Below are 11,665 nucleotides of genomic sequence, written 5' to 3'. Positions count from 1 at the left end.
TATAAAATAGAAAAACTCAAATAAACCCCAAGTTCCTCAACATTTTACTTATAGGTCACTGATGTTCTGTACTTATAATAAGAATACTTCAGTGAATGTAGCTTAGTACTTTCTGCCACTGTATTTATTTGTATTTGTTGATGCATTTATACAATGTAATACAAAAACTACTAGCCTACCACTACTACTACTACTACTTGTGTAGTAACACAACCATTATTAGAGTTACTTTTACACAGTCCTCAGACAGACTTAATGATACAGTTTTTGTTTTTTCAGGGTATTTTTTTAAATTCAGTGAAAAGAATGCTTAAAATAAATGTATATATATTATATAAAATAAATAATCAGAGCAATTATAAGCATCAGAACACCCAGTAATACAGAATCAACTTTGAGAATCAACTTTGTTAAGGTATTTATCTCAGCTTCTCAGCAGATAAACAAAGAGAACAAGCTAAACAAATATAACCAAACACAAACACAAACATATAGCTTTTGTATAAAGGAGGGAGCTAGACAATAAAATACTATATAATCTATATCTACAGGTCTGATTGTTACTGTGTATACAGGGTTGTGGCACAGGTACTGCAACAATGCATGTCACTGCAGTGTAAGAATTCTATTAATAAAATGTTACTCAATATACAGACGTGGTTTGATGTGTATTTATGATCGTTTATATATTTTTTGTTAACTTGGATTCACTTTCATTCAGTTCCCTTCTGTTATTTAGCCTCCCCTCAATGATATAAATGAGTAGGGCAAAATAATAGAAACATCTGGCAGTGAAACACAACAGAATTCAACAGCACCACAAACTGCAGCCTCCAAAATGATCACACAGTTGTATCAGCACTTCCATGAAACACTTTACAGAACAACTGAGCATTTAATTTGAACCTTTATAAAGGTAGGATTCATTTCTGTGAGACTACAATCTTTTTCTATAGGCCTGTAATTATGGAGCATAAAGTAACTGCTATAAAGGTGTCTGCAACCTTTAAGGTTAATGACCTGTGTGTGTGTGTGTGTGTGTGTGTGTGTGTGTGTGTGTGTGTGTGTGTGTGTGTGTGTGTGTGTGTGTGAATAACCTTAAGGTGCTCTGAACTTGTGTGTACTCGATTACAGGACGACAGTGAAACCTGAGCCAACATCTCGTGACATTCCTGCGAGTACGCGTACAAGCACGCGCAAGCCAGAGACGTCAGTAATTTCGACTGACGAACCACGAGACCGGCCAATGAGAACTCTCAGCTGGTAGCGCTCCTCCAATGCTTGGCCGACATTCAGAGAGTGCGTGACGTTGGGGGCGGGACATGTCTGTGGGCACTGATGCCTGTCAACTTGGTATTAACAGGCGAGTGAAGAAATCCATCAAAGAAGGGACGATGGCGAGAGGTAGCCGGAGCCTGAGACAAGTAGCAGAGTGCCTGAAACAGTTACCTTCCACAGCGAGCCGGGAAATACAGACCAGGAACAACGTCAGGTACAGTTTTTAATCTTTTCTTAATCTGTTCTCCACCGAACCCGGAAAGTTTAGGTGAAGACGCACCAGACAGTAACACATGTAAAAGATAGATATCGTTGTGTTTAGTGGTAAACATTAGTTTGAAGGAGCAACATTTACGAACTTAACTCCTCGTGTGCCTTGCTTGGTTTTTTAAGCCTGCCAGAAATGCTATGGTCTGTTGTTGACATTGTTCCATCTCCTCGGATCCCTCAAACATCGTATTTGTCACCTGGGCGTGTTTCAATTGGAGTCTAACATCTGACTAATACAGTCCAGCTACAACTCACAGTAATGACAACAGCCTGTAACTATGGTGGAGGTAGGGGGTAATCAGACAGAGATCAGACTGTACAGAATGTATAGAACTATGTAGTTATAGTCCCAGTGAGTGAAAGGCCTGCTTTCAGACGTGTAGAGGTGAAAACACAGATGTGTTGTCATCAAAATGTTCACAACCTTAACATTTAAGCAGCATTTCAATTGTAGTCGATCAAGACTGAGATATCTTTGCAACCTATTTAAATGCTGTAAGGTCGATGAATCTATTATTATGCATAATGTTTTATAAACTGAAAATATTATTAATATCTTAATTTTTTACAAAGTTTTTGCAAAGTTATCACAAACTATACCTGTCAGATAAATGTAGTGGAGTTAAATGTACAATATTTATCTATCTATCTCTCTATCTATCTATCTATCTATCTATATCTATATCTATATATATATATATATATATATATATATATATATATATATATACACACACACACAATATAACGAGCATAATGGAAATACCAGGTACAGTAAATTGAAAGCATCTCAAAAATATACTCTGCTCAAGTAAATGTACAAATCTACATTCCACTACTGCAGCTTCACCAACATAATTTGTTATGGATATAGCAATGTGTCAGGAGAACAGCTGCTGCAATAGTATAGTGTTTTGCAACATCTCTGGAAATCCATTTTTATCTGGGTTTTAGATTCTACAGAGGAAAAGGGTTTTTATGCCCACTGACAGGTGCTAGGTAAGATAAGACCAGCAGGCAACACAGTTAAAGTTCAAGTTAGCCTCTGACACAGTGTTTTGGAAGATGGCACATTCCTTAATAGAGTTTCTCAGGAAAAAGAAAGGGAATCTGCTCCCCTAATTTTTATTTGGCAATGTTTTACCAACAGTTTCTTCAAAGCCTTATTAAACTTTGGAGAGCTTGCAGTTTTCAGTGTGCAAATGACCTCTTGATCCATCATACTCTGTTTTTTGTCCTTTCGGACTTGGATTTGCACACTGTCCTCCTCCTTTGCTTTGAAGTCCAATTTCTGAACCATAACTCTCTATATCTGCACCCATACACATGCATGGACCTAGCAGTTTGAGGTCAGTGCCATGTGTCTGCAGTGTCACATTTCAGGTAGTAGTGAATGGGCTCTCTTTAAAGTGACCAGAGGGCTAGTAATGGACCAGGAATCTGAAGCAGCATGTCATGAGAAGCACGGAATACGTTTCATGGGTTTAAGCTGATGATGACATAAATATTCACATCACATTAAGTAGTGACATAATGGGTAGTTAAAGCTAAACATATGCCCTGGGAACTGTGTTGTGCTTCCAAACCATCCAGTGCCAGGAACATTGTGGAACAGAGTGCCACAGGTGCTGTGGGTGTCAGCCAGGCACAATGGACAAATCAAACCATCGGACATATTCCTCAGTGGTAGTCAGTCACTGTGACCCTGCAGGCTGCAGATAGCAACAGTAAGATGACCTGTTAGTTATATGTTCATGGTATCTATGGAGGCTACAAGCTAGCTTTTACCTGTCCAGATTAATCCTCAGCCGTGTTGTCACAGCAGACTCAGGGCTTTTGCCATGATCCTGCTGGCTGCTGATCAGCAAAGCAGCAGTGGAGAACAAAGGGAAATAAAACTGCAACCTATAATTATTCAGATAACAAGATCAGTTGATTATTTTTGATTAATGGTGAAATTGACTAGAAAGTAATGAAAAAAGTGATGATTGCCAAGCACAGGTTAAAGATATAACATGTAACATTTCTCCTTTAAAATGTCTTAAAAACGACGAGACATTTGTTACATATTTTGATGAGTGACCTGAACTCAACACATGGATACGCACACCCTGGTAGTGTGCAGTGTTTCTAGCTTAATGCTAATTTACAGTAAAGTAATCTGGCTGTCTGAACTGAATGAAAACTTGCACAAGTAACGCAAATAAACTCAAATGATCCTGTGGTCAAACGCACCTCCCTGGTGGTGAACACACCATTAAACAACCACCATTGCTGATGAAAATCTTTTTGACATGACACAAACTTAAAATGCACCATTAGCTTGAGTAAACTTGTGGAATTTTCTGGGCTTGAACATTGGGGGAATAATTTTACTTATTTCATCTTGAACTAATTGACATTATATATCAGCTCAACAGATGTCATGGGATCGAATATCGAGACATTAATATTAATCGTTCTTGCCAGAGCATTGATTTCTGTACTATCTGTATATCAGAAAGTAAGAAAGATGGAGGTTGCCAGTTGGACATCAGGAACAAGCAGTTTGAGTCTGTGAGAAAAACTGTCAGCTGTTGGAACCCATTTCTCCAGCATTAATGGAATTCTCCCTGTCTGACCTGGTTGTTTGCAGTCGAAACCTCATCATTAACGTAATTCTGCAGCTTCTCCCAAAGCCACGCAGAAAGACCATGTATAAAAATGCAGACAGGCAGTCACAATACAAGGTTGAAAAGTGCACTGGTAGCTCAGTTCGTAGAGCACGTAGCACACGTAAGTCCTAACTGAAGCGGCCCGGATTTTGATTCCAGCCCGAGTCATTCGCTGCATGTCATTCCCTCTCTCTCCCCCTGCTTGTCACACATGAAGCAGAAATGATCATTGAAAGGCTGTGTAGTATGCTTAGGTCTCCAAAGCTAGCAGTTAAGTTGGTGCCCTTGACTTTGTTCCATTTCGACTTACCACCTTTATGCCGGTGACCCATTTTGCTTGAATGACAAATGCTTGGCAGGTGTTGCAAGAATCCTTCCATGCGGAGTATCCTGTTCTCCAGGAATAAAGGCTTATGTTGCAGCTTGTTACTCTATTCTTGATTTACAGGTATTATGGACTAATTAGGACCAGGCGTTATGTTGATGTAGATGATGAGAAATTAATCAGTGTTGTCAAGAGAGTTCCTGTCCCACTTAGGTCTGTTATGAACAAGGTTAAAGATTTGTCTCAGGCTAGAAAAAAGAAAACATTTTACTTTTCAGTGAAATTATAAATAGTCAAACTAATATTCCAGAACATCTGAAGAACCAAATGAACCAGAACCATGTCATTATTGTTTATTTTGTGATCAGATACCTGTCGTCATGTGGGATCCTGATGACCCGTGTACCTCCCCTGCTGGGTGCAGCCATGCCAGGGCATGGCGTCGTGCTGCCTGCCCGCAGCTTCTTCAACCTCGCTGATTCCTTCTCCAAGAAGAAGGAGTACTCAGAGAGACGTATCATTGGGTGGGTCACTCAAGTCTGCTCTCACTTGTGGTCTAGTATTTTGAAACTTGTTCTATCTTAACTACAGGCCTTTGTTTCTTCCCTTGGCATGTCTTGAGACATACTCATCCCATTTTTTAGGTGTAGTTGGAGCTCAAAACGTCCTTGTTACGTTGATGATAAAAATGTATGACGCATAATCACAGAAAACAACATAAAGTATATATAATTGTAATAATATAAAACCTTATTAAATCATTTGAAATAAATAAATCATAATATCACGACTGAATAATTGTTTTGAACACTGGTGTGCTATTTGAGGCTCCACATGTGTGTTTCTGTATGACGCACTAAATGTCCTCCTGTGTTCCACAGAGAGGTCATAATCACTAAATCTGCTTGTATAAATAGACGCAGGCAGGTGGCAGCAGCTACAGTGGTGCAGTTATGTAACAGTCGTGTGGAATATTATCTCCATCTATCTTTCATTCACTACATTGTGCCTTGATTTTGTCTTCTACATTACTCTTATCTTGCACTCTTTTTGCCTCCCTGTCTCTTCCTTCCTTCTCTCTCTTCCCTTCTCTCCATTCCTCATTGACCTAGTTCAGACTGAAGTGGGTCAGGAGTCTTGTACCGTGCCAGTCTTATTTAGTATTTAGTGTTACGTCACAATTTCTGACCTTCATTTACTTCCTGACGTGCAGCTCTGCATGGACGTATTTGCACACTGGGAGCTCATGGCTCTTTGCTCTCCATCCGTGACTCTTCAGGTATTCCATGCAGGAGATCTATGAAGTGGTGGCTGGGGTGGAAGACTACCGCCACTTTGTACCCTGGTGCAAGAAGTCTGATGTGGTGTTTAAACGAGCTGGATTCTGCAAGGCCAAACTAACTGTGGGCTTTCCACCTGTGGTGGAGAACTACACCTCCCTTATCACGGCAGTACGCCCCCACCTGGTCAAGGTAAGGTACTTCCTCCCAGCCCATGTTTACTAAACACAATGGGCCTCGTGCAAGAACCCTTTTGTATTCTTGTCCTAAACTTCTCTCACTATTTTTTGTGTACAAATCTGTCCTATATCATTTGTTCCTGTCTTAAGATTGCCATGTGTTGATTAGCACAAGGAAGAGGTTTCAACATTGACAGTCATGGAGATATTAGACTGGATAATATTCTAGCCTGAAGGAAGTAAGTTGCACCGTCAGTTGTCATAACAGAGGATCATAGTGGACAGAGACCTGCATACAGACACAGAAGCAGCTGAGTGCAGAGTGCGAGAAGTCAGTTAACAGCTACTGAAATATACAAGCTGCTGCGCTGAAATATGTCAATGAAAATAAAATAATCAAAGTAAATAAATGAACTTCAGTTTCATATTTGACTTTCACTTAGATCAGAGGCCGGTTTATACTTACATGTTGAATCTATGCTGTAGGTTTAAATGTAACTACATGTTGGAGCAACGTAGACCACAACAAATGTGATTGGTCTGCTTGTTAGCATCGCATACATCTCCAGATCCATGTGTCTCAGTGGCTGGATGAGCACAGAAAATGCACCCTCCTACTTCAATAGGTTCAAAGGTGGTACACACCATGTCCTCTGGCATCTGCTCTCTTTTCTGCGTGCAGTAATTTCAGTAAAATGTAACTGTTTAACATTTCTTAGCTCTACCTTCAACATGATTTGCTCAGTTTCAGTCGCCATTGTTTGAACTACACGAAGGAATGCAACACAGTGGCATTGAACCCCACCACGCTGTTGGCCACTTGCTCAGGCTACAGTGTATGCTCTGCGTATTGTCTTCGTACATCTTTAAATCAGCCATAAGACATTATAATTCTTAAGTAAGCCAAGTGTGTTATCTTTATACGACTGACTCATAAGACAGGTATGGACCACTTGTAAGTTTAGTTTGTAAAGTCATTTCAATTCAGAGTGTGAGAAAATCAGTTATTGCCATGTATCCCTTGCATGTGCCACTTGAGAATGAACGTGTTCCTACGAGTGGCTCCTGCATGAGTCTGATAAGAGACAGGTCAGCATTGAGATTTTTACATTTGCATTCATTTCACAGACCACGGAGCCAGTTTTTAAAATCTGATTTAGTAACTTAGGATATCGGCAGTTCAGTAAAACTTGGCAACATTTACCCTTTGCTGAGTAAATATATATAAATATATGCAATATATAATGAATATACAGGGTCATTATCAGGAACACCTTTGCAGCTACGCTTTGTTGTGTGTGGTTAGTTGTTTTGCTCTGCCCATTACTGTCCAATTTCCCCTTTAATTGTCTCTTAAGGAGCCTTAAAGTCATAAAATCTTATTCCACACTGTATTCACACATGTCCTGCAGGAGCATGTCCCAGCATTCCATTGAAGCAATATGATGTTTACAGTCAGCTTCAGTATCTTTGGGGACTCTTATATCTCCACCAGGGTTTTAAAGGGTTATACATGCTGATAAGGTGTTAGCATTTAATCTATACAAGTAACTACTGTTAGATCAGAAAATCAGCGAGTTGTGCTTTGCAGCAAACCAATTGTAAATAATGTGTATATGTTGTTGGGCAGGCGTCCTGTTCAGAGGCAAAACTGTTCAACCACTTGGAGACGGTCTGGCGTTTCAGCCCTGGCATTCCCGGCTATCCTCGTACCTGCACCGTGGACTTTGCTGTAAGTAACTGTGGCAGTTCTCAAAGAAACTGCGGTTGAACTTTCACTCTGTCTGAGAAAATGTGTTGGTTCTTTCATGTGTCAGAGGCTGGCATGTCACATTTCTCACTGGATCAGTTTGAAACTTTCAGAGACACACAGACAGACCGCTGACATATACACATACAGTATGAAATGCAGCTGCTAACTTCACCCTCCCCTCCTCAGATCTCCTTCGAGTTCCGGTCCCTCCTCCACTCCCAGCTAGCTCACGTCTTCTTTGATGAGGTGGTGAAGCAGATGGTGTCTGCGTTTGAGCGTCGTGCCTCCAAGGTGTACGGTGCAGAGACGGTCATCCCTCGCGAGCTCATGTTCCATGAGGTTCACCACACGTAGTGTCTACTCTGCTGCACAAACACAGATACACTGACAGACGCAAAGCCCAAAGCCAGAGAGAAAAAAGAGAGAGGAGTGTAGAGAGAAAGAGAAGACTACCTGTGTTCTAACTGAAAACTGCAGTGCCTTTCTCACAGCTATGACCAAGTTTATTCTAAACAATCTCATCTTTAGAACTGATGTGGATCCACTAGCTCATTATCACCTTGGTGCTAAACACATGTGGACATGTTTTCAATTCATTTCCATTATCAGAACTTCAGTCTGTGCCTGGTTGTGAACCTGAATTCACAAGTTATGTGAGTGTTTCCATAGAAGTTAAACTATGGCCTTGCAGTGCTGTTGGTCATGATTGGTCAATTAAATATGTCATCACATCTTTAAATATTAGCTACACTCAATAGTCAGCTACACTGCTCTAACCACCATTTTGCTACCACTGGCAATACCACTGAAACAAACTTTAATTAACAAGCTGCTGTTAGAAGACACTGTACCAGTACATGTCTTCATCACAAATGCAGAGCCAATTCCCTCCTATTCTGCTCTCAAGTAGTTTAGCCATTTCTCAGTTCATGGTGACTTGTGTGTGTGTTTAAAAAGGCTCACACTGGAGACACTGGGACACTGTTGTCTCCGTTCTGTGAAGCTGAAATCGCTTTGAATACAGTATATGATTGATTCCTGCTTTGTGGGGGGGCACTCTTCAGTGACACAGATCTCAGGATGATTTTCTCAGCATATGTTACAGATCACCTGTGTTGGGACCAGTGTTGTCATAAAACCGGAATTTCTAACCTCGATACAATACCTTGAAAAATATCAACATTTGATGCCATGTCCCAATGGGGAAGATTTGATTTAACATTGAGGGAAAATTTAGATTTTTATTGAAGGATAAATATAACAAGACTTATGCATCAAAGTTATTTTACTTCTGGAGGAGGCGAGGCTATGTCGGCACTGCAGTGGTGCGTGTGTCAAGATATCGATACTGCGCGAACTGAGTCTTGAAACCCTTTCAACTACTCAGAATCGATATGTATCAGTATATCGATATTTTTGACAACACTAGTTGGAATACAAACAAAACAAGGCAGATGACACTTCTGAAGTTGTAGGAGAGTAGGGAGTGTTTTTGGAGACACCTACTGCCGTTAGCAGCTATGTGCAGAGGCTTGGGTGAATCTAATAGATGTTGAAGTGTGGAGATAAAGATCGAAGACTTAATCTTGCATTGCAGTCAGCTTGGATAATGTTGATATTAAGTTCCTTTCTTCATAGTATAATTATTAAAGCACTGCACATGAGTGTGTTTCTGTGCAAATTTAGGGTTGAAAAGCAATGTGATTTCAAGCTAAGCTATATGGTCAGTGATGGCAATGAGCCGTGCAGAAGCTTTAAGTCTCAGCCTGTTAATTGCTTGTCCCAGGTCAACCTCATTACATGTACAGTTCCATCTGTAATCTCAAGGAAGCAACACGCTTCCTCTGTCAGGAGCTCAGTGGAAAAGGATTATATGAGTGTTCAGTGACTCAGGTGTGATTAGTTGGAAAGTGATCAACAAAAAGTGACGCCTGTAGAAAACTTTTCGTAGATAGTGTGTTTTCCAAATACCTTCAAGTTCTGCTTGCTACACACTCCTTTCTCAGCAACATCAGTGTTGGGAAGCGTGTAGGGCTGCAACAATTATTGTCATCACTGATTCACTTGCAGATTAAGTTATTGTTATATGTGATAGAAGGGAAACAACTGATCGCCACACTTGACAAGCTGGAACCAGTTTGTCATTTTGCTTGAAAATTAAAGTTCTGTTGATCGACTAATTGATCGATTTTGGACTAATAATTGCAGCTCTGAAAGAGCTGGGTATTGGTTTCCATGACTCAACAGCACTTTGAAACTACATTGCCAACAGTTGTTTCAAGAGAGCAAAAAGACTGGTTATAGCAGTGCAGAATGCTAATGACAGTAGTTCATTTATTATGAAACATTTTCTAACCCTTGGGGTTCTTTACGCACAATGGAAATGAAAACTAAAGCATTTTTTGAAAGTTTCAGTATGTAGAAAGTAGGCGGTTACAGTTGAGATGGGTCACTACTAATGGATCATGTTACTGATGCTGCTCATTCCAGGAAGGCAGAGGTTAGAGGTCAACAATTCTTTTGTTAGGTTCAGATAATGTGAAGATATTTACAGCAATACTTACAAAGCCCTGGATCCAGATAGTATTAAGACCTTGATGATGACTTGAACGCACACAGCAACTGAAAAAAATAAATGTCTGAATTCATGTAAACAAACTCCACAAGTCCAAGCAAAATCAAGTCAGTGCTGTGTGGCTAATGCACAGTCACTCTGCCCTATAGTAAGTTTCAACTCCACACACAACCATATACTGTATATTCTAAAAATAAAGGGCAGAGGCAGGTTAGACACTGTGGTTCTGATTGTCAGTCACAGACGATGTATAAATATGACAGCACACAGATGTACTAAATGTACTGTAAGCTATCAGGAATACACACCAACACAGGGTGTTGACTTTTATTTTGCTTTATTATAAGTAGGGGAAATTGTCTTTTTTTTCTTTAATGACACATGCTATGCTCTCGTCATTATTAAGGGAGCTACACTGGACATACGAGTAGCTAAATTATGCAGCGAAGTGTGCAATATCAGCAGTGTAATTCTTATTTTTAAATGCAGCTAAGAAAGCATTTATACCCGCTGTCAATAAAAGGGCCCAAACTGTCTGTCAAGTCAGAGGCCAGGTCACACACCTTGACCTGTCCTGTCAGTCAGACGCTGTTTCAGTGAGCTATCTGCTGCCCTGAAACCTTCACGATTCCACCTGTCCAACCCACACCGCTCACAGAGTGCCTCTAGGCCTACTGGCAACATATTATCTTTATTTTTAAACATTATACTCATTTTATCATATTTATTACTTAGTTTTTAAGTGTAAATATTGGTTTGAAGATCACATAAGAGACTTAAACACTGCTTTTAAAGAGAAATGTGTCTGTTTGATGGGATGGGGAAAGAACTTGTGTAAATGGTGTTTGTGTTGAATGACTTCAGAAAGATGTACCAACTGCATGGTTTATAAAACTATTTTTTCTAAAAAAAAAAACTGATGTGTTTTTTGTTTCTGGGTGTATTTCTCAACACTTGTACAGAGTGGTTCATGGCCCCAGTTGACTTGACAGAAATAGGGTCATCATGTGAGTGGTAAGAATAGACTACCAGCAGTGTGAAGCATGGCTGCAATTGAACAGTCGGTCATAAGGTTTGAAAATGTCACTGCTGGCAAAGGGCAAAGTTTAACCTGAACTCTTTAGGCTTTGCAGTATTCTTTTTCCTCTGACCTGCATTTAATGTTATAGTTAGGGAAATATCCAGAGGAACACAGGTCACTGGAAAGCTTGTTTTAATTACAGGTTAATAATGGGAAACAAATTAATTATATTTTCAACAGAATGCAGGTCTTTTTTTTAAAGAAAGAGTTACTCCAAAAATGAAAGTTAATTCATTATCTACTCAGCCCCATGCTGTGGCTGAGTCTCGT

The 11,665-nt window shown here is 39.9% G+C and overlaps 1 protein-coding gene across 2 annotated transcripts; it reads left to right on the top strand.

The window, feature by feature from the left end:
- Positions 1-1,339: 1,339 nt before the first annotated feature.
- coq10b (coenzyme Q10B) lies at positions 1,340-11,337 on the top strand. Of its 2 annotated transcripts, none has more exons than XM_073473702.1 (5): positions 1,340-1,492; positions 4,896-5,051; positions 5,807-5,999; positions 7,617-7,718; positions 7,926-11,337. In XM_073473702.1, exons 1-5 carry the CDS (start codon positions 1,395-1,397, stop codon positions 8,091-8,093), a joined length of 717 nt encoding a protein of 238 aa, XP_073329803.1. In that variant the 5' UTR covers positions 1,340-1,394; the 3' UTR covers positions 8,094-11,337. The 2 variants fall into 2 exon arrangements, with proteins under 2 accessions (XP_073329803.1, XP_073329802.1); XM_073473701.1 differs by lacking the exon at positions 1,340-1,492 and adding an exon at positions 1,557-1,573 and having other exon boundaries at positions 4,757-5,051.
- Positions 11,338-11,665: the final 328 nt, after the last annotated feature.

The sequence above is a fragment of the Pagrus major genome, chromosome 9, assembly GCF_040436345.1.
Source record: "Pagrus major chromosome 9, Pma_NU_1.0".
Lineage (NCBI taxonomy): Eukaryota > Metazoa > Chordata > Actinopteri > Spariformes > Sparidae > Pagrus > Pagrus major.
The sequence above is the reverse complement of the archived record's forward strand: the minus strand, read 5'-3'. Positions and strand labels throughout refer to the sequence as shown.

Bases quoted from the DNA above. Each gene is read 5' to 3' on its own strand.
- coq10b (XM_073473702.1), top strand. From the start codon at position 1,395: ATGGCGAGAGGTAGCCGGAGCCTGAGACAAGTAGCAGAGTGCCTGAAA. The intron at 5,052-5,806 runs GTGGGTCACTCA...GTGACTCTTCAG, and splicing joins TCAGAGAGACGTATCATTGG to GTATTCCATGCAGGAGATCT. The intron at 6,000-7,616 runs GTAAGGTACTTC...GTTGTTGGGCAG, and splicing joins TACGCCCCCACCTGGTCAAG to GCGTCCTGTTCAGAGGCAAA.